This window comes from Megalops cyprinoides, chromosome 16, assembly GCF_013368585.1.
Source record: "Megalops cyprinoides isolate fMegCyp1 chromosome 16, fMegCyp1.pri, whole genome shotgun sequence".
In the NCBI taxonomy this organism is placed as follows: Eukaryota; Metazoa; Chordata; class Actinopteri; order Elopiformes; family Megalopidae; genus Megalops; species Megalops cyprinoides.
The window spans coordinates 27337328-27360096 of record NC_050598.1 but is presented as its reverse complement, the minus strand read 5'-3'; the positions used below and the strand labels follow the sequence as shown (position 1 = coordinate 27360096).

Sequence of the window (22769 nt, the reverse complement as noted above, 5' to 3'; positions counted from 1 at the left end):
CTCCGACATCCCATAGGGTACACTTGCATACATCCAAAACAGTTGCATTCTGTAAAGGCACAGGGAGGCCAAGCTCTAAGGGTCTAAATGATTTCATTGTTCACTGATTTATTGTTGCTATGGCAATCTAAAGCACGAACTCCCCAACGATCTAAGAGTGAGTTCAGCCACCCAGCATGAGGGTTACATGAGTCAGTGCTATTCTGCCACATCCCGGTCACCCAGCACGTCACTAAAAAGGGGCTGTTTGGCTTTTTAGCTCCTGATACTGGAAGCGAAATCTACGCTTTCATCACAAACACCCCATCTGAGAGCCCATGTGTGGCACTAAACTGACACTTAACACAGTCCTTGCAGAGAGGACTCAGCTACATCAGAGATATGAGTGGCAATCTGTGCTACAGTCATATCAATTTTTAACACGTTAAAAATGATCAAATGTGCTATTCAAACTACACAAGGTCTGCAAGGTCTACAATAGCTATTCAAGTAATTGATAGCACTGTCAAAGTTATCCTAATTACCTTCAGCAATTCCAAGAGTGGCGAATTTCTGCTTTGAAAGGAGAACATTTTAACACCGAATTAACTTGTCATCACTGATGTCACATTTATCTCCAATGGTCAGCGGAAAGCTTTCCAAGCACCTAACAGGCGGAATATCACATTGACATAAATGACAATGTATATTTTGTCTTGACTTTGCCATGGTCCCATTGGAATTCATTGCAATGATTAAGTAATACATAGTGTTTATTTAATCACAATAAATAAACATGCATGATCCCTTTGAATAAACATTAATTCAAAGATCTGCAGAATTTTCAAGGTGTTATTACAGCGCATACATTTCAACTTTTCGATGGGTAAAACATTAACGTGCTTATTCCAAGATTACAGACCTAATACAGATTGAAAGCACGGTAATTTCTTTTTTGTTTTGATCTCATTCTGAACACTGAGTTGAGCAGTTAGGAAGCTAGCTAAACTACACTTGGTCCCCAGGATCTTGCTAACGCTATGTTCTGTCATCAATTGCAACGCCGTTTTCCATGACCATGTGCGAGCACGTTGCTTTCCTCTTCGTTTATAACGCGCACCTTTCTCTGGTTGGCTGAAGTTCTCGTGCTAACAATTTTAGACCAATGAAGGATGACAACGTCTACGTGCGAAGAGAAAAACAACGTCTTTTGACTGAGCGTTGCGGAGGCGTTGTGCGTGAGAAAGCGCTCAGGTTCTGGCCATTCCCGTGCCAGCCAATGGCGTCGAGCGCTCTTATCACAGACCAAAAAATATCCCGGCCGCCATGATGCTTGTTTGCTCTCGGTGAGACAGCAGTGAATAACGAGTGAACCAGAAAACAAAGAGATCAACACGCACTCGTCTTCGTGAACTGGTATGCGTTTGCAGGTAAAAACAATAAAGGCATATATATTAATACACCAAGTTTAAATGTTTATTCATATATGTGTGTAAAACACAAGTGCATATTATCACGCATTGCTCCCCTTTTTGTGATGATAGTCAGCTAATGAAAAACCGTAACAATGAAGGGGTTAGCAAAGCCAGCTACAATTGCGCTGCTCAGGTGGCAGTGTTGTTGCTGTTTTTTGTCGACGAATAATATAACGTTAGCTATGTTAGCTTCGAGCGACTGGACTGAACAATACGTCAAACGAGAAACGTTAGCCAGCGCGAACATTAGCCACGTAGCTAGCTATAGTTTATTTAACGAAACAAGGCTAGTTAAGTATCCAGTAGACTTGTTTATGCAATTTGTATACTTAATTGGGTTACAAGCTAGTTAACTTTGTTGGCTAGTTCTATGTTGTAGTTTACGCGATCGCAGAGTAACGTGTTAGCTAGCTAGCAGCTCACCAACTTGGCTAGCTAGCTAATTGGGGCACTCAGGTAGACTAGCTAGATAACGTTAACCTAGCTATCTATCTAACTAGCTAGCTAGCTCACCAGTTTGTTGGTTTTATCATTAACAGCCAACCCGTTAGCAACAAACTTTCACTTTTGTTATTCTCTGGAGCCAGATATATTTCACCAACTAGTGAGCAACCTAACTAGCCAGCGCGTTGATAAACACGAACTAACTAGCTCGCTAATTGGAAAAAATGTCGTAACTTTGCTGATTGACGGTAATTTTTTATGCTTTAACGTCAGTTCAGTTAACTAAATAGGTAGCTACTCACCATGAGGCAACAGTTAAACATGTAATTGACAGTTAAACTAGTGAGTGGCTACATGCGAGCAGTCGACGAGCATTTGTTGACGCTGTGAGTTGGTGTGTTTTGTAATGATGTCGTTGAGGTATCGCTAGCTAGCCGAGAGTGTTTGATTCATGTAGCCGAGCTGGCTGGAAATTTTGACCTGGATTTGTTTCCCTGAAGTAGAAAAGCAAACGGCAGTACTTAGAAATTCAGTGTGGGTATCTCGTTGTGGAATAATGTGGATTGTTGATTGAAGTCTTTTTGGTTTGAGGCCTATCTCTCAATGAAGCCATTAAGCTAGTGAACACAGATCTGCGGGATCATAGCAGAGGGAAAGAGCCAGCGCTGATTGACAGACAGGCGGCCCAATAACACCAAACTGTCGGCCTCGTTCTTTTGCTATAAACAAATTTAATCGTGTTTTTTTGTGTCGATCCTAGTAAGGTCTGTAATCGTCTTTGAACTTGAGAGTTTGTAATAATCGTTTGTATTATAACGGGTCCATGTGGTGTAATTGTAATTAGCGGTTAGCTTGCCCAGCCAAAGTTTAATGGGACAAGTTTTGCGTGGCACGGTAGGCAACGTGTTTATATAACGAGCTAAACGGACAGGCTTCAGTAAATCTAGCGTGGGCTACGTCCAGATCGACAAGGCATGGAGTGTGCGCGAAATGTTTCATACTCAACTTTGGCAGAGATCGTCGATTTTCAACTGAAGTATTACTGTTAGTTCTACATAAATTGTAATAATGATAACAATTTATATGGGCATAGCCTGTTGTTGGAGATGATTCAGATGCAAACGGGCAACATTTGGGTTATACGTTTAAAAACAAGCATGGGCAGGGGGAAAACTAATGTAGGCCTCTGAGGCATGCTGACTTTTGAATGTGCCCATTACTGTTAAAGTAAGACTTTGAGTTCTTTGTTCTGCTAGATCCAATGAAAGATGTAGGTCTATGTGCAAAGCCCAGCCTGCACTCTGAACAAGGCCCCCCCCCCCCCCAGTAAGAAGACATTTGAAAGCACCCTTCAAAACCATGGTAATTTTTGCCAACACATGACTCCTGTACTGAGTGTCAGGCAGGGAATTGCATGGTGTGGAGTGGCCACCTGTACGTGAAATGGGCAGATGTGAGTGAACTGCTTTCGTGGAGTGCTGGATGTCCAAACTTTAGCTGGGCTAGTTGCATATCTTGTTCCAGTGTTGCAGTAATCATTTCCCGCTCTGGCCTAGTTTAGTTGTGTGCACGCGCTGGTGTCCTGGGGTGTGTGCACGTGTGTGTGTCCGTTTGGGTGCCCTGCTCCGCGGCAGGTGTCAGACCGCGCTGGCTGTGTTGACTGCGTTGCCTGTTTGTGCTCCGGCTGGAAAAAGTGATGTGTTTGTTCGCAGAGCACCGTTTCTGATCGGCGCTATTGTTCCGAAGCCTGAGCCATTTCATCTCCCAGGTGCTCACAGATTACCTGTTGGGTAACGGCGAATTGTGCCAGAGGCCCCACATGCGTCAGAAGGGGGGGGCCTTCATTTCTCTGCCAATATGTGGCAAACGCTGGGCTCTTGGTCATGGCTTTGAACGCATGGGTGCTCTGCTAAATAAGTACAAGGTGCACTCGCAGGTTCAGCCGTGAAGCCCAGCCTGATGCAGCTGGCTGCCATGACACACTTCCTCTTTTGTTTTTCTCTTCGTTTTCCGCAGTTCAGCGCAGGTGGATATCTGCCTGAACCCCAAACCCAACCCCCTATTTTAGGAACAGCTAACGTTTGTTACCCTTGGCTGAAACTTGCTGGCGTGTGCGCCGCCGATGCTCCCTTCGTGCTGGTCTGAGGATTGTTGGCTTCGGTGGTGGGTCAGTTGGGTGCTTTGCTCGGCGGCCCTGTCCTGCAGTCCCGACTGAAAGAGGACCAGCGGGCGTCTGCGGAAAGGCGGCCATCTCCAAACGGGGACGCGGCTTCGGCAGGAAGAAAAAAAAAACAAAATACAGTGGGTTCTGCCTTTTCCTGTCTTAGCCCTATTTAAATTTCAAATGCATCTAGTGAAGAGATGACATATGAAATTTAAATTTGTCAGTTTTTTTTTTTTTCTTTTTTCTTTTTAATCTTGATTTATGTTCTTCCATACAAAGGATGACACAGAACCACAGCACAGACCCTGTAATTGTGGTTTGTCACTAAGGGCAGAGCCGCCACAAATTACATAGTGGCAATATGTAATTTACTCGCCCCTCATGGAACAAACAACAGTAAATTTGCCATATGTTGTGTACTCTGTGCTTCAGCTTGATAGAGCTGCTTGACATGAAAATGAAATCTTGAAAAGTTGTCACCCAAGGAAATGCACAGTAACTTGAGCTTAGATGTTGAATGTGTTAAAAGGGCAGAGCCTATGTTTGTACTCTGTAAAACTAAACCCACAAGGATTCTTTATATGTGCAGTGCCTTTATTGACTGGCCTTCTACATTGTGCAAGTTAGGGTCTGTACAGCTAAGCCTTTTCCTTGGGCTAGTTTTCAATTACACACCGACTTCCCAGAAAAGTTATTTCAGCCCTAGTTAGATGTGGTAAATACTAAGGTAAATGATCCGCTAAAAGATGGCAAAATATCGATGCCCTTGAGTGATGGAGGAATGGAAATGGCTGCCTGGGCACCTGTGGTTTCCTTTTCGGCAGACTAAAATGGCATTCAATAATTCATCCCTGTCTGAAAGTGCTGAATGACGCGGGAGACCTTAAGAAAAACATGGCTTGTTGTAACAGCTGCCGTGCTTTCCAGCCACCACACGGAGGGACAAGCTGGCCACGTTCAGCCCCACTTGTGTAATCAAATCTGCCATCCAGACTCCACTTGAGTCCGGTCTACTTGATGTCCAGTGTTACTTACTCATTCAAGTGACGAATCAGGAATCAGCTCTGGAACAAAATTAGAATCGAGAGTCATTGACAGTCCCTACTCAGTGTTTCTGACACAAGTTGCCACTAAGTCTGAAGGAATCGGCCTGCTTTGGAGAGGCAAGCTGAAGAGTGTTGGGGGAGGAGAGCAGGACAGGGAGACCAAAAAAGAACCAAACAAACAAACAAAGCTAAATGACATTTTATGTAAGCTGCTGTTTCCCTGCTCTCGCAGTGCGTCCGCCTTGACGTCAGTCGCCTCTGTAACATCCTGTCTTTGACTCACTGGGGGAAAGGGAGGCCTGAAATGGCGGGTCCTTAACAGCTGATGTGCAACAACGTGAGGTGACATCTTTTGGCTTTAGGGCCCCTCTGAGGTGAGAGGCGTCACTGCACGGGACGGGACTTTATCTCCAGTCCCACAGTGTCTGTGGGTTCTTATTCGTCACACAGGTTGGGTGGTGCAGTGGCACCCAAAAAAACGGACAAGGCTCCACCTCCTTGTCACTGATTGAGTAGTCAGTTCAATTACTCTGATAGTCTAATTTGTGTCCTTTTGTGTTGTCTGTTGTTTGCTAGGCATTTAATTCATGTTGGACCTTCTGTCTGTCTCTGTGCCAGTTAGGAAAAAAATATTCCCTTGCTGCTCAACTGTCCTTCTTTGCAAGATATAATCTCTAAGGGATCATGTGAAATCTAAACATTTCCCTGGGCATCGCAACACAGACCACCCTGCTGATACTAGGTGAGCTCATGCTAGCCTTGTCCAAGCACAGTCACTGCAATCGCACAGGTTTGGGCTGCCAGGTTGGGTTTGGGAGGGTGTCTTGCTTGGCTGTCCAAGCCGTGGTTTAGATGCTCTCCGCCCTGTGCTTTTACATTGCTGTCTGCCGCATGTTCCTGTCTTTTAGAATTCACAGCTGCCGTGTGTGGTGTTGTGTGGACGGCACCATCGTCCTTGTCTGATGGAGTGTGATATTAGGGGGTCATTGCAGACAAATGTCTGGCAGCTGTCTCCTGCCCGAAATGACCCCCAGCATGGAGCAGGAGCCAGCATTTGACCTATAGAGAGACCTCGGAAGGCAAAGATGAGTGTGTATTGCGGTTTTGTTGTGGCTTTTTGCGAAGTAGCTACTGTTTAAAGGAAACAGTTCTGTCCAGCAATGCTTCTGCTGTGCTGTGACTCTGTTTTGTGTAATTCTCTTGGAAAGTGTGGTCCCTCCCCAGCCGCTAACCTGGGATAACCTGCCTTGTTCTACCAACTGCGGCTTATTTCGCTACTTTTAGGTTTTGCTTAAAAAAACAACAAACACTTCGATTCGAGGTTTTGCCTTAAAACAACAAACACCTCCCTTTGCTTCTAGGAATTAGAGGGGGGACTGCTCCATACACAATTCAGCCGAGGTCAAGTGAACAGAATGGAAAATTACTGCCACTTGTACAGCGAGGGAGAGGGAAGGAAGGTTGAGGGGAAAATGCAAATAGGGGAACCAGTGGCATATTTTCTTGCCAGTGCCAGATGTTGTTGCCATGAAGATATTGCGCAAGAGCTGTTGTCTGCCCCTGCATCGCCAGCTCTGTGGCAGCGGTGTGTTGTTGTCTGAGCGCGGGGAAGCTTCCGCGGGGGGAAGCAGGGACAGGGGCGGAGTGGGAGGCCGATGACCGCAGCTGAATACCGGCCAGCTCATCTCCTCTGCCTCGTCCCAGACCGGGAGAGGGTGGGAGATGCTGGCCTCCCTGACCCCAGTTATAGCACAATGGAGATTTAGGAAATTAACAAACAGGAAGAGGAGTCACTGTGTGTGTGTGTGTGTGTGTGTGTGAGAGAGAGAGAGAGAGAGAGGGAGAGTGTGAGTGTGTGTGTGTGTGTAAGTCAGTGTGTGAGTGAGTGTTTGTGTGTGTGTGCGCGTGTGCGTGTGTATGAGAGAGAGAGAGAGGGAGAGCGCGTGCGTGTGTGTGTGTGTGTGTGTGTGTGTGTCAGTGTGTGCGCGCGTGTGTGCGCGTGCGCGTGCGCGTGTGCGTGTGCGTGAGAACGTGTGAGACAGCTTGCCTGTGTGGGTAAACACACCTTTATTCAGTATTATTATGTCTGCGTCCGTGGCATAGCCCGCAGGCATGTCTGCTCGTATCCACTGCTCATTTGTGATGCACGTGTTATTGCGGTTCATATGAAAGTCCTGTTTGAGCGTCTGTCAGCGAGCTCTGATCAAAGCAGGTCTGAATCTTGTATGACGCAAGTTACTTTATCTTGCTCCGCATCACAGAATACACACAACTGTGCCACTGTGTACAGGCCAGCATGTCTGCCCGGCTCTAATGGCCTTTTTAGGCTGCTGACAGTTCGATTTTCCGTAGATTGCTTGTTTGGACTATACAGCTAAAACAAAAAAGGGGGAATAACCATTTTGAAATGCTTCAAAAGTGCAGGCGTAAACAGTTTTGCTCTGCTGGGCCATCTACGCTCTCCCTCTGTCAGTGTGGATGTGTTCAGGTAGGGGAGCACCCACCCCCCACCTACCTTAGAATATTTGCTTAAAATATATTCACCAGCTGTAGGTTTAATAAACGCGTATGATACGGCCTGCCTGTTGCACCATGAGTTGTCCCTTGAGGTAGAGATACATTTTTAATCATTGTTTATTAGTATTGTAAATTCTCTGGCAGGAACATTGCAAAAACTTTGTTGCCCTGATACAGCTGCCGTGACGATAGTGATGAAATGGATTATACGCTCAACTTTAGTTACTGCATAGAGAGGGGACGGGACTCATCTCTGGAGGCTTTTGGAGTGTTCTCCCCTCACCTCTTACGGAAAAAATGAAGATTACAATTGGAATTGTGCGATCATTTCTGTGCTCTGGTATTTTTATTAAACGATCTAAGGTTAGCAGACTTTTCATGATTTTCACCTCTTTGTAGGTGCATTAATTCAGCCAACTTCCCATTAGCAAGTAGAAAAATCTGTATAACTCCATACAGTCTGGTTTTAATATGAACATATGTCTGCTGCTCTTTGGTGTGGTCTAAGCTGAGTTAATGTCCACTTTGAAATTGAAAGTGTCACTGACTTTGCATAGCCAGTGCCTTGTGTCCAGCATTTACCATGAAATTAAATGAGAAATGTTGGCACTTTTTCTTCGTTTGCATCTTTTTGAGAGATTTTTTTTTACTTTTATACTCATTCTTCACATCTTAAGTCTTCAGTTCTGAAGTCCAGAGCACCTTCCCTTTGTTTGCATAGTATAGCAAGTGTCAGTCCGCGGATCGCTCAGGGGAAGGGGTGTCTGCCTTTATCACACACTGTAACATTTACAGGGAGTCACAGCTGACACAAAAGCAGAGCGAATGGTTTATTACAGTATTTAAATCTTAATATAATGCTTTATGCACGTGACGTGGATGAGGGATCTGCTGTTATTGTTCTAGAAATGTTTGTCAGCCCCTACAGTAATGGCAGTCTCACATTCTCTGTCACACGAAGCGTGTTTTTTTGACTCTGCTGGGTGTATTTATTTTTTTCCAGTCTTTTGTTTCTCTCCGAGTGGAGTTATTTACTGAAACAATGGCGGGAAAGCCCGGTTTTAGTATCAGTTTCAGCTGGCTCCCGAAGAAAAAGAGCCCGTCCCCGAGACGTGGCTGCCCCGCTGCAGAGCCTGCCCCTGGGACATCAGGGGCGTATCGAGGCCTTTCTCTCCAAGGGGCTGAAAAAGGACCGTTGCTTGGTGAAACACGCCGGCGCTCTCATCAGAATTGGTAATACAGTATTAAAATTGCTTCTATTTTCGGGCGTTTGAGCAAAACAACAGCTCCCCCAGGGAGACGGAAGCTGTGAGACCCATATTTAGGGGTGCCAGCTCCATAGGTGGGAGGCGTCCTATTGTTTTCCAGAGCATTCTTCTTCTGCTGCCATTTTTGTTCTTTTATTTTTGGCCAGACAGTTCCCATGCCCTTTTCAGGGTTGAATTTTTGTCAGGCATTTTTCATAGTTTTGATAAATTCGTCAGAAATGTACATTTTGACACAGTGGTTTGGAACTTATTGCAGTTCTTAAAGTAAATTTGTGCTGTATGAATTCATTTTTCACACTTACAGGTCAAGATGTCTACGTTTAATAATTATAATGTAGTCTATTCTAAATGGCTCAGATAAAGTTTTTTTTTATGTTGGTGAAATTTTGTGTACATCATAGAGAGGAAACCGTATGGTAGCAGCACATGAGAGCCAAATATGTAGCTTTTTCTCTTTATACAGCAGCAATGAAAAGTGTGGACACAACTTTTATTCTTTAATTTTACTATATTGCACATTAAAACTATGAATACAAATGGAATTATGCAGTGACCAAAAAAGTGTTAAATCAAAGCTTATATTTTAGATTGCTCCAATAGCCTAAAATGTTTTTTAAAAATAAAAATTGTTCAACTGGTACCGTATATATTCTTTCATATCAACCATTCAGTCTCTCTCTGTCAGTTGTACAGTTTCATATCTTGATGATTCATATATGAAATGGTACAGTTGACAGAAAAATGTTTGCATGCGTATGTAGTGGTATGCTTTGTGTGAAGTTATTGTGTCTGCAGTGTTTAGTTATTTTGCACCGTCCACATCTTTTTTGATAAAGCATCACTTATAAACAGTGCCATCCCATTTACAGTTCAGGTAATTATTTCACAGGAATGCCCACAAAGTGCTGCAGGTACATAGAGCTACTGCTTTTCCCTGACGGTCAGCGGGCAGCTTTACTGCCATTTACATGGTGTGGTTAGGGAGGACCGTAGTTGTGCTTTTGCAAGTTGCAAAGATCAAGGGGACGTTTCTCAACAGATGGGGAAGGTGCATTAAGAGATGCTTTTAGTAAAATCCAAATGAATCTTGAATGCGGTCTGGTTTGGCTTTAGAACATGTTAGAACATAGTCCATGCCATCTGTTGCACAATCCTCATTGTAAATTGTGTTTTTATGGTATGAATGCGTTTCCTTCTCATTGAATACTTGTGTAATATTTCAGGGAATTTCAGTTGTGAGTGCACAGGTACCAGATCTACCACAGGGTATGTTTAGTACCCACTCTTTCTTGCACCAAGGCAGTGTGGAGTCCCGCAGAAGGATAGGTTGCATAAGCAGATTGAAAAGTAGATTTATATCTCTTCTTTGTTGGAAATCTGTTGTTTTGCCTTAAAACGCTGGAAAACAATAGGGTGATGTTTGATAGATGTGATATTAAAACCATGCTACTCCCTGCTCCCTTTTAGATAGCTTACAGTTTGGGCAGTCACTTTGTTGAGTAACAGGCCTCATGGCATTTACCTACAGTGGCTTCATGGCTCATTTGTTTTGTTTTCTTGCTTAGCATTTTACTGTGCATGTTGCAAGAGTCATACCCTTCAGTTTGCGAGGAGAAAAACCAGCTGCTATGGCCCATTGAAAGTAAACGTTGAGAATGACTTTATCTGACAGACATGAGCTTTTGATGTTTCAGTATTTTTTGCCAAGACGAAAATGGCAGTTATTTTTTTCCAGCAACTCCTTGCTTTGGGGCTTGATTGGCAGTTCATTCATTTGTATTGCATAAGCTTAATATGCATTTGAATATTATAGCTAGCACTATAATTACCTTTGCTGTCTGCTGCTACACCCAACATGAATATTCACACTAGGTCTTTTTTTTATCAAGCACAGATGTAATCCATGCAAAGCACATTGTGCGGCTGGATTCTCAAGGATCATATCATTGCAGGTCAGAGTTGTAAGTTAGCACTTTAAAGTGTGTTTGCAGCGTTGCCATTGTTTTCTGACCCTGCAGTAGGCTACGCACGGCTTGGATGCTTATCATGCCCGATGACCGATCATCACCCTTCAGTGTTATGTAGAAGTTAGGGGTCAAGGGTCAGAGGTCAGAGTCTCGTGTTCTGGCCTCAGGCAGGCCAGTAGACTTTCTGTCCTGTCTGACAGGCCACACCAGACTCCATTGCCTCTTGTGTTGATATTCTTGGTAAGTTCTGTGGCCAGGCCAGATGGCTGGGGTAATGCGTTGGCTTTTGGGTAATTGTGCCATCAGTATTTTAGTGGGATTTACAGACGTAGTTTGATTGCATGTATGTGCATATGTAGGTATTGGTGGAAGTGCATGTGCAAGGATGGGGGAAATGATTGTCATGTGTATATGTGATTATTTTGTGTGTGTGTGTGTGTGTGTCTGTGGGCTGATTGAAGCTTGTCGTCAGTGACTGGGAAACCTCACCAGATCAGATGCCATATATACCTGTTTAGGCAGTAGTGTGGTGCAGCAGTTACCTGAACAGTTTTATTTCCTCATAAGGCGCTGCTGTTGTACCCCTGAACAGTATTACCTCCGTAACGCCCAGCTGTGTAAACAGACCACCTGAAAACTGTCAGTCATGCAAGTGACTCTGGATACGTTTGGTATCTGACGGCACAAATTGATGTATCCGAAAACGTAAACCGCGCTGGCAGATAATCGGGTGATTTACAGAGCTGCCTGTGCTGTCAGGAGCCCCGCGGTTTCGCATTGCCCTTGTGCCACAGCTCGCTGGCCTGTGTTTCCAATTGGTACTCGTGGCGTTTTAATTAAGGGCTCATGTTCCAGTTAGCAGGGGTGGCGCTGGAGACGTCACGTTCTCCTCTGCTGTGGAAAGCCCAATCGGACGATGCATCGGTCCAAAGGAAACCTTTCGCTTTCTCCACCGCACGGAGGGATGCGAGCCCGTGACCTGCTGTGAGGGGCCCGCATATGAAAACCAGCAGTGTTTGTTCTCAGGTTTTGATCTTTTCCACTATTCCCCCCCCCCCACCCCCCCCTACTGTCCTCATCTGCCCTCAAAAGGTTTTTTTTCCTGTGTGCTCTTGAAGCCCCCGCAGTCATGAGGGACACCCACTCGTTAGTATATACAGCCTCATCTCATCTCTGTAAAACAAAGGGCTGAAGGGCTTTGCAGCCGCGCACATCAGTGCATTATGCCTTGAATGTTCCCTCGCAGTCCCTCATCTGGGTCCTCTGCTTCTGATCATCCCTTCTGATTCTGATTTTCCCTTCAGTTCTTTGCTTTTTATTCTCTTCCTAAGGCTATTTAGCCTTCTGTGTATGCAAATAAAAGATCTGTGCTACACGGATAGTATTTTGCCATCATTTAATTGCCCCGTTCTCCTTGACCATCACCCCGGTGTAGGTGTGTTCCACTAAATAGGGGCTTGGGCAGATGCCTGCCCTTTGTAGCTTGTCCTTTTACCAGAATCTGCGTGAGAAGTGGTGGAGGTGGTGGTTTTGCCCTCTGCCTGGCACCTTTCCGAAAATGGCCTGGTTACGTAGGGAGGGTGCAAGGTGCGAGGATGGAGATGTAGCGGGGTCACTGGGCTCCTGTCAGGGTTAAGGCCGCGGCCTCACAGGTTGCCTGCAGCTTTCTGCACTGGCTCCATGGTACTCCACACTCGCTGTTTTTAGGTAGGGAGCGGGTGGTGGCTTTAGTGTGGGGTGGTCTCAGCGTGTGTGCTCAGCATGGAGGGGTTTCAGTTACTTGTTTCTGTAGGCCTGAATTACCCCAGGGGTTTAGAATTCACTTGTTTTTTTTGTTTTTTTTTTTAAATATTGAGATTGTCACCAAGGCAGTCTTTGGGCCTTCATGAGGGATGCTGGTTGACAAAATATTTTTTTGGGAAACAAAATGAATCGTCTCTCTTGGGAGACTATGCCTGGCTGGTCTCCGGGCTGGGGGAATGCTTCAGAGAAAAGCTGTGGTTTCTACCAGGCACGGCAGATGTCCAGCAGATCATGAGCAAAATAATTACAAACCAGGGAAACCTTGAAAGTGCCGATTTAATGAACGCTGCTCCCGTGTCAGTTTGCTTTCCCAGCGAGGCGGGTCTTATGCCCGGCGAGGGAGCAATTAGCGGTGTTGTGACGTGTTTGTCTGCGAGTGTAAACCTCATGCTGTCCTCTCCTTCTGTTTTGCAGTATTATAGGGATGCCCAAGGAAAAATATGACCCGCCCGACCCTAGGCGGATGTATACAATAATGTCAAGCGAGGAGGCGGCCAGTGGGAAGAAGTCGTACTGGGCGGAGCTCGAGATAAGCGGTAAGGGGGAGGGGCTTCTTGGAAGTGTACCAGATTGTGTGTGTGTGTGTGTGTGTGTGTGTGTGTGTGTGTGTGTGTGTGTGTGTGTATGGGGAGGGGGGTTAGAACACACTTCAGTACTGCTGAATGTTCTCATTTTTTTGGTTACAGTGGCTCTAGTGTTAAAGCATACAGCTGCCATTGGGTTGTAAGGCTTCCCAAGTAATGGACTCATTAAGCCGCTGAGTCTTTGAGGTCTCAAGCTTTGACTTCTGAGGCTCAGCGTGGAGTCATTGCCTTATTTTGGATCTGGGACTCCCAGAAACAAGTGGCATTCAGAGTGTCGCACCACTCTCAGTGATTAGCGACACAGCCTGCCCCTTGACTGAGCCAGAATTCTCCAAGGCACATTTGTAAGGAGCTTAACTTTTGTCAGAGAAAAAAAAAAAAAACAGGATCACAGATAGGATAGGAGGAAGTCAGTTTGCTCTGCTGAAATATTTATCAGAGGAGCTGAACCCCACTTCTGTTTGACTAGAACATGCAACCTATAATCTATATAATTTTTCTAATAAAATTCTCACTCCAATTTCTTATTTTTAATTGGTCTTTCTCTTTGATAACCAGGTTTCTCGTGGCTTATAAAACACTTTGGAAACATGCATTTTGCTAGTGGTGTGTGTGCATGTGTGTATTTGGCTGTATAGTGTGAGTGTCCCGACCATTAAAAGAAACTCACCGCTGTGTTCGTGAATGTTTCTAGAAGTGGTGCGCAGATTTTGGATCAGTTTCTGGTGTCAGTTTGATTGATCTTTCATGACTGATGCTTAAATCCTCCTTGACTGTTGCATAAGCACTATGTCTACATTCGTCAGAGTCAGAGGGAGACTGTGCGCCGACGATGACATGATTTAACCTGTCTGAATGCTGTGACTCTCCATCTGGGATATCAGCAAAGACTCGACAGCATATCAGTCAGCGATATGCTAGACCACATCTAACAGCTTTCTTCACTAGTATACTCTTGCCAGAAAGAGAGATGATGATTGTTCATTAAGCAAGCATGTTGAATATGAATCAAAGCAGAACATAAATACAGAACACTCGATGTATAGTCCTGATGAGTGTCTTGCGCATAAAGAAAACATTTGGAAAGTCCAGGTTATGAAGTCTGTTAGCTGTCAGCAGTTGATGACAAATATTAATCAGATTAATAATTGAATAATTTCTGCAGAGCAGTTGATTTTGTCAACTTGAGTTTGTTGCAGGTTTAAGTAATGAGTTTCTTTAACGGTTTTAATGTGTGTGTGATCTTCACAAATACGCAACTCGGGTGTCTGGATGCGTCTGTATGTGTATGCGTGTGTGACGCTTCACCGTCCACCCCTCCATCCCTGCAGGTAAAGTGAGGAGTCTGAGCAATACCTTGTGGTCCTTGACTCACCTCACCGCTCTGCACCTCAGTGACAACTCCCTGTCACGCATCCCGCCCGACATTGCCAAACTACACAACCTGGTGTACCTGGACCTGTCGTCCAACAAGATCAGGAGCCTGCCGGCTGAGCTCGGCAACATGGTCTCTCTCAGGTGAGGACTACACCTCCCACAGTCCTCCTTGCCATCCTCGGAAAAACCACGTCTCAATGTGCTGCAGAAACAGTCATCTTTTGTCTGAGGTTGAGCCGGATTTGGCTGCTATTAGCCCCAGTGAGCAGTCTGTTCTTTTAGCTACTTGTCATCTCTAGTCTTCATTAGAAAGATGTGAATCATCTTATCCCAGCCTTAAGGCCGCTGTTTTACAGCATGAGAAGGTTTTGATTAGTAGATATACTGAAGTTGTTCATCAGTGGATATTTTTGCGGTTTCCTGCGCGGAGATATGACACTGATAGGCTGTGTGTCACGTCTGCGTTATGAGGGCCTGTGGTTGGGTTGACGTGTTGCCTTGCATCACTCTTTCCACATAACATTGCCTTTCTGGGTTCACAGGCAGTTCACTGTAATAATCAGCATAAAGAGAGAAGGCTGATTCACCTCTTCAAGCTGAGTGATCAGTTATTTCTCATTACTGATATTCCTAGTCAAACAAGGCCTATGGCATTGAGTTTAAACATCCTGTTGTGCGTACACACACACACAGACACACACACAGTGTGTCCATGTATTTTTCCTTCTTACAAGCACTGTGTCAGTGAACAGAGGGAAAGGTGACAAGAAAAGACTGAACAGCGATGTGCAGATAACGGAGAGTAAAGGTCTGCTGGTAGCAGGATTGCTTTCCGTAACCGGAGAATGCTGCTGGAAGAGCACGTCCTAGGAATGCGTGAACCCTTGGAGTACAGCACCACCTGCATGACAGATCTGATACCGTACTTTTTAATGGACCGAGTGCCTTTGCCTTTTCTCATTGGTTACAGTATTTGACAGCTATCATTTTAAGACAGAAATATGTTGTCTAACTCCAGAGGCGTTGCATTACTTCTTGTTTTCGAGGTTAATCTTAGAATTTGGTTGCAGAAGAGATGGTGAGAGCTGCGAGGTTGATGGTGGCGTTGGACCCCAGCTCCTACTGGGCTCTCTCCACTGCTTTTCACTGCACTGTGTGTAAACTCAGAGCAATCCTTGGGTACAGTGGATCTGGTTAGCGTTGGGTTGGCAGCAGCTGACAGGGAGGGTATTTACCCATTAATTTTGCCATGTCTTCCACAGGGAACTGCTTTTAAATAACAACCAGTTGCGGGTTCTGCCTTTTGAGCTGGGAAAACTCTTTCAGTTACAAACACTGGGATTGAAAGGTGGGTGTGGCCCCGTGATGGTATGCCTTCTGCTGCTCACGCCATTTCACCAGTGCTGTCTGTCGAAGTCAGACCAGATCATGGAGCCAGGCCTTTCTCTCTCACTTTCTCTCCCTCAGGAAACCCACTTGCACAAGAAATCTTGAACCTCTACCAGGAACCTGACGGAACTCGCAGGCTCCTGAACTACCTGCTGGACAACCTAGCAGGCACCATCAAACGCAGTGAGTCCGCCCCTCCCCTCTGCTCGAATCTGCCAGGCCCCACCCCTGCCACAACTTTTCCTCCGCCCCCTGTCATTCCCTAAAAAAAAGTTTAGCGCTCCGCCCTCCTACCTGTTTGGCCCTGGAAGCTTGAAGTAAAGGAACAAGCCCTTTGTTTTGATTTACTGTCTTTTCCTAATTATGTAGTATGTAAGTATGTAATATGTAAGTATAAGATGAAAAACATTTTTTCACTCCGTAGCTTACAGAGCACCAGCTGTTTGTAGTGGTGCTGCAAACAGAATAACCGTGTCGTTTAGAGTGGTCTGTGCAGTGTGAGCACGGAGAGCCTGGGCGTGCTGTGCTTGTGCGGAGGCGTGACCCACCCTCTCTTCTTTATCCCCTCCCCCAAGTCCCCACAGAGCAGCCCCCCTCCAGGTCCTGGATCGTACTGCAGGAGCCCGACCGGACACGCCCATCAGGTGAGCACCCTTCCCCCTCGAGACGCGCACACAGGGACGCTTCGTATAGGTGTGCGTTCAGTTAGCACATGCAGGCGCATGCAGAGAACACACAGGAGCACATGCACATGTCTGAATTATAACTGTATTCACCACACAGAGCACATCTGTACATCCTCACAGCACAAACTTAGGCACATGCTTACACTGACACACTCATGCAAGCCTAAACAAAATGCGGTTTGATTGGCAGGATGATGAATTAATCTGCACATGTCAAGTCCTGTCAGAAGCGGTGCGGCAAAGTGTGAAACCTCCAGGCGTCTAAAGCGGAGTGTCTCATTCTTTCCGCAGCCCTGTTCTCTGTCATGTGCTACAACGTGCTCTGTGACAAGTACGCCACGCGCCAGCTCTACGGCTACTGCCCCTCCTGGGCCCTGAACTGGGAGTACAGGAAGAAGTCCATCATGCAGGAGATCCTCAGCTGCAACGCGGACATCATCAGCCTGCAGGTGAGCGAGCTCTGCGCCGTCCACCAATCACTGCCGTCCAAGCCCAGAGCCGGAGAGTCTCACTGGATAGCCACCGTTGTGGTGGCAACAGTGAACAACCCTATTGGACAACCTGCATTTCTCTACTGCAGTGTCCTGAAGAGCGGGCAGTTTGTGTGAAAACACCCTTTTGAAAGGTGTACCAGCTGCTGTGTGATGTCCATTGCCTTGCCTTGTGCATGGTGTATTAAACTAACAATTTCCCAGGGTTAATTATAAAACACTTTCAATTACTTCGGTCAGTTCAGACTTCATGTTAAGCTCCCATCAAGTGTGCGTGAAAGTAATTGTTCGATAGTGCAGATTGTTGAGAGAAAGGGTAGTACCTTCACTACTTTAGCATACAAGTAAATAGTTGGATCATTTGTGGGTCCTCTTTCAGAGCCTTAATATCATGTTGTCCTGTGTTCGTTTTCAACAGGAAGTTGAAACGGAGCAGTACTACAAGTTCTTCCTGGTGGAGCTGAAGGAGCAGGGGTATGAGGGCTTCTTCAGCCCCAAGTCCCGAGCCAGAACCATGTCCGAGTCGGACCGCAAGCACGTGGACGGCTGTGCAATATTCTACAGGACGGAGAAGTGCGTTCGCTGCGCCGCCTTACATAAGCTGTCAAAGCTGACAGCTGCAGTCATGTTTCTGTGATCAGTACTACACATTTCCACTTGCCTTAAGTTAATAATTAGATTATACTGGTTGCTCTTCGTCTCCTAAGACTCTGTAAACAGTACCTCAGTGTTTGTGGTAAAGGGTACTGTCACATAAGGCGTAGAAGTGTCGCAGTAAAAGGTGTGGTCTCATACCAGCTGGGGTTATTTTCTGGTCTTGAATCATAGTGAGCCACTCCAACCCTTCCCATTGGTGGGGCATAGTCACACGTTCTCCCTCCCTCCCCTCCCTGCAGGTTCAGTTTGGTGCAGAAACACACTGTGGAGTTTAACCAGTTGGCCATGGCCAACTCTGAAGGCTCAGAAGCCATGCTGAACCGGGTCATGACCAAGGACAACATCGGAGTGGCAGTTCTGCTGGAGCTACGCAAGGAGATGATGGAGCTGTCCTGTGAGTCTGCGTACACTCACACTCACACACACACTCACACACACTCACACACACACACACTCACACACACTCACACACACACACACACACATTACATTACTGTCATTTAGCAGACGCTCTTATCCAGAACGACTTACAATTTTCCTCCACCCATTTATACAGCTTGACATTTCTACTAAGGCAGTAGTGGGTTAAGTACCTTGCCCAAGGGTACAGCAGCAGTGCCCCAGCAGGGAATCGAACCAGCAACCTTTCGGTTACGAGCCCTGCTCCTTACCACTGCTGCTGCTACACGCACAAATACGTGTACACACATGCATGTGCATGTAGCAGAACTGAAAGTATTAGCTTGCGAGTCCTGCATAATACATTATACTGCTGGAACAAGATGATTATGGAGCTTTACTTGGAATCTGTACACACACTCTTTTCCAAAGGACGTGCAGTCTCTCTCACACACACACACACACACACACACACACTCAGTTTTTCACTGTCTCAAGAGTAGTATTGTCTCTTACAAACACACTGTCTAACTGTCCAGTTAGTTGCACAAGGAAATTACAGGGCTTTCCTTTAAATTATACATACTGACGTTGTGATTCACATGGTCATACGTAAATGGTGTGTACTTACCTCAGACGTACACGGTGTGTTTCCTTATTAATAGTTGAAATCCTATTTCAGCGCTAAAGTAGTTGTTTGGTGTGTCACTGATTCCACAGTGGGGATTTGGGGTAGCTGGGATTCTTGACTTGATCATTCTCTGATCCCGCTCTCTCTCTTCTCTCTTCCTCCAGCTGGGAAGTCTCTGCACGGTATGGAGAAACAGCTCCTCCTGGTGGCCAACGCGCATATGCACTGGGACCCGGAATACTCGGACGTCAAGCTGGTCCAGACCATGATGTTCCTGTCGGAGGTGAAGAACATTGTGGACAAGGCCACGCGCAGCCTCAAGCTGTCCTCGGTTTCCGGGGAGACCAACGCCATCCCCCTCGTGCTGTGCGCCGATCTCAACTCCTTGCCTGACTCAGGTGAGTGGAGGGGGAGTCAGGACCCCCCAGGACAGAGACGGGCGCCAGGCAGGGATGTGTGCTGTTGGACGTAACGAGGCTCCTAGCTCACAACACAATGGCACCGCCACAGATGGCAGCCTCTGGCCTTACAGACAGCTTCTACAGCTCCCACTGCCCCTTCCTGTAAAGACACTTTGCTTGAGGAGAAAACCGACAGCCAGCTGTGTGATCGGGTGTCTGTCAGACGGCATGTCTGGAATTTGACCTCTCAGTGGTAACACTGATGGGAACAAACGCTGCTGTAATGCACATTACATTATCTCATTACATGCGTGTTCTATGTGCATGCATTGGAATATGAAATAAGTAGCTGGGATGAGTTTGGTGACGGTAATAATAACTACAGTGGAGACACACTTTCACAAGGTCATGCTCATGATTGCCTGAGGACAATACTTCCTGGATTTTTAGGCAGCAGTGCTTTTTTGTTGTTTTTAGTTTAATTTAAGTGGAAGGCAGCCCTTGGGCCATGTTCTGAGAAATGGCTCATTAGTTCACCTGACTTCTTATTTAACGTGTATGTAATTGGAGTTTTAAGCAAAAGTCCCTTTTTAAATGTTTTCCCTCCCCCCAAAGCTTTTCCTTAGGGTTTTACTCAGAAACGGGGCCGCCCTAAGGGCCACGAGTGAGCCAGTGTGGCAGAGTGAGCTGAGCTGTGTGTCTGCGCAGGTGTGGTGGAGTACCTGAGCACAGGTGGGGTGGACTGCACGCACAAGGACTTCAAGGAGCTGCGCTACAGCGACAGCCTGACCAACTTCAACTGCAACGGCAAGAACGGCACGTCCAACGGCAGGATCACGCACGGCTTCAAGCTGAAGAGCGCCTACGAGAACGGCCTGATGCCTTACACCAACTACACCTTCGACTTCAAGGTGACACGCAGCGCCCCCGCCTGGACGCCCCCTGCACAGCGTTAATCATTCATTCATTCAGTCATGCATTCATTTATTCCCTCATCCATTCAACCTTACATACCTAATTTGTAAATTAATTCATTTATTCTTTAATTCACTCATTTTCTGACTCTGTGTCCTTCATCCCATGTCCCCTTTCAGTGCCTACGTATCTACATGTAGTACATTCTATAATCTGTTTATACAGCTCGGTGTCTGCATGGAAGGTAAATTAGGACTTCCTGCATGTCACTGGAGGCAGTCTTCAATCAGGGTTTTCAACCCACAGTCCTCCTTGATCCATTCCTTTCAACCCGTCGTCAGGCCATTTGGTGTTAGCAAGGAGACGAAGGGCACAGTGTGAGATCTTAGAGTTATAGGTGATTTCTGATGAGGGCAAACACCCAAAGCTCCCTTTACCACCATGACCGTTCTCCTCTTTCCTTTTGCAGGGCGTCATTGACTACATCTTCTACTCCAAGCCTCAGCTCAATGTTTTGGGGATCTTGGGTCCCCTGGATCCCCACTGGCTCATTGAGAACAATATCAGCGGTTGCCCGCACCCTCATATCCCCTCCGATCACTTCTCTCTGTTTGCACAACTGGAGCTGGTTCTGCCGTACCCGCCACCAGTCAACGGAATCCACCTGCCAGGCCGCAGGTAGTCCCCCGAGCCACCAGGGGAGCCACTTCTTCTCCCTCAAGGTCCTTTCTGTAAACTTAAGGAAGAAGAAAGCAAAATGTGTAAAAAAAAAAAAAAAAAAAAAAATCAAAAATCATTTAATAAGAGGAGTGAGGTATGGCCAACAGGGATTTTTTTATGTTTTTGTTCTGATCGTTTTCATTCATTTTAATTGAAAATCAAACTTTGTATTAAGTCTACCATCTAATGTTTTGGTCCCACCTCTCCCCACTTGTTATGCTTTCAGCATTGTTTTTACAGACCACACGAATGTTAGCTTTTGTTCTCCCCCCCCCCCCTTCCCTTCTACATTTTTTTTAATCTATATTTTTTTAATAGACCAGCAGTCCACAGGTGTAATGAAGCGTTGAACGTGCGTGTCCAGAAAGAGGCGCAGGGTTTACTTAGTGCCCCACCCTTGTGAGCTCTGAATCACACAAGGGGGGGCTGTGGACCAAGTACCATCTCTGGGGAAAGGAGGAGGGCATGACCTGCCCCTGCCACTGACAGTGTCTGCCCAGGTGACCCTGACCGCAGGTCACTTTGGGCCAGGCTGTCATTTTAGAGTCACCAGCTGAGGCATAGGGGCTTTCCCCCTCCTCTTCTCCTCAAATGATTCCAGACGTACCCTCCTCAGTGCAGTGCAGGATGTTTGGGGAGCTGTGATATAGACAGGGAAGCTTAGGGAAGCGCAGGCCAAACCATTATTTAAACACTCATTGGTGCTGAAGCCAGCTCTCGGGGTGCTACTCTGACTCCTCCCCTATGACCATGTCTTCTGCCAGATGGTGCAATTTTATTGTTTCGCTAATGTGCGGTCGTGCATTCAGCAAAAAAAAAAAAACTATCAGCTCTGGAAAGAATTGCGGTAGTTTTTGTAATTCGAATAACTGTGTGGAATATAAGGAAAATGTTGATGGCAATCAGTAGATGCACTTGTTCCGGCTGGTGCAGATTTGCACAGGTTTTAATGTTCTGAGTGGGACGAGTGTCTGGGCAGCACCCTCCACGCAGACAGAGCCACTGTTGTGCCGTGAAGGAATTTAATCACTGAAAATCGTATTTTTCGCCTCTGGTAACCAAATCATTATTTTAATTGAACAGAAAGGAAAAATTGCATTGTTTGTTGAGACCAGGTTCCACCTCTATGGTGTCCTTCAGTTTTGACTCTAGGTGGGGGAAGAAGTCACTCCCTCTTCATGCTCCACGTCCACCGAAACAGCCGTTTAGCTCCGTCGTCTGTAAAGTTTTTAAATAGAACCAGGACACGTGACCTCTCTCAGAACGCGCCGTCACGTGGAACCGGGTGGGGGAATAAGAAGGGAAACCTCTCAGCACACCGCTTTCGGGTCTGTGGTTTTAAATTGATACTTATAAACCGGTCTGAACTGGGCGTGACACGAAGCTGAACAACTCCGGCCCCCCTGCGGCTGGGGGAGGGGAGTTAACCCTGTGCATCAGCCTTCCTCCCCGGTCCCCGGTACCCTGTCCCCTGTGCCCGGTCCCCGGTCTCTGCCGCAGCAGCAGCTAGGCGTTCGGCCCTTAGATCAGCGAGGAGATGGGGTAGAGGAAGGGTGTACACTCTGTAATAGGCACCAGCACACACACATACAGACACACACAGACACACGTGTATAACACACTCAGATCTAGCACTGTCTTAGAGGCCAGTAGTGACTTTCCTTGGCCGTAAATTCCATACTTCACTCCAGGGGTTTTTCACACAAGTGTTTGTATAAAATAGAAATTTGGATTTAGCCTTCACATGATTGTATATGAACCACAGAAGACCTGATTTATGGCATTTTTGTACTTATAATAAAGTATGATCAGATTTGGAGAAAAAAAAATGATTGTATTGTAAACTACGGCTAAAT

General features: G+C 46.2%; 1 protein-coding gene across 1 annotated transcript; it reads left to right on the top strand.

The window, feature by feature from the left end:
- Positions 1 to 1316: 1316 nt before the first annotated feature.
- Positions 1317 to 20898, top strand: LOC118791283 (CCR4-NOT transcription complex subunit 6). The gene is made up of 12 exons (XM_036548589.1): positions 1317 to 1409; positions 13078 to 13199; positions 14579 to 14765; positions 15887 to 15972; positions 16092 to 16196; positions 16589 to 16657; positions 16991 to 17148; positions 17609 to 17763; positions 18087 to 18241; positions 19042 to 19275; positions 19987 to 20189; positions 20663 to 20898. The coding sequence occupies exons 2-12, from the start codon at positions 13088 to 13090 to the stop codon at positions 20873 to 20875; spliced, it is 1677 nt and encodes a 558-aa protein (XP_036404482.1). The 5' UTR covers positions 1317 to 1409; positions 13078 to 13087; the 3' UTR covers positions 20876 to 20898.
- Positions 20899 to 22769: the final 1871 nt, after the last annotated feature.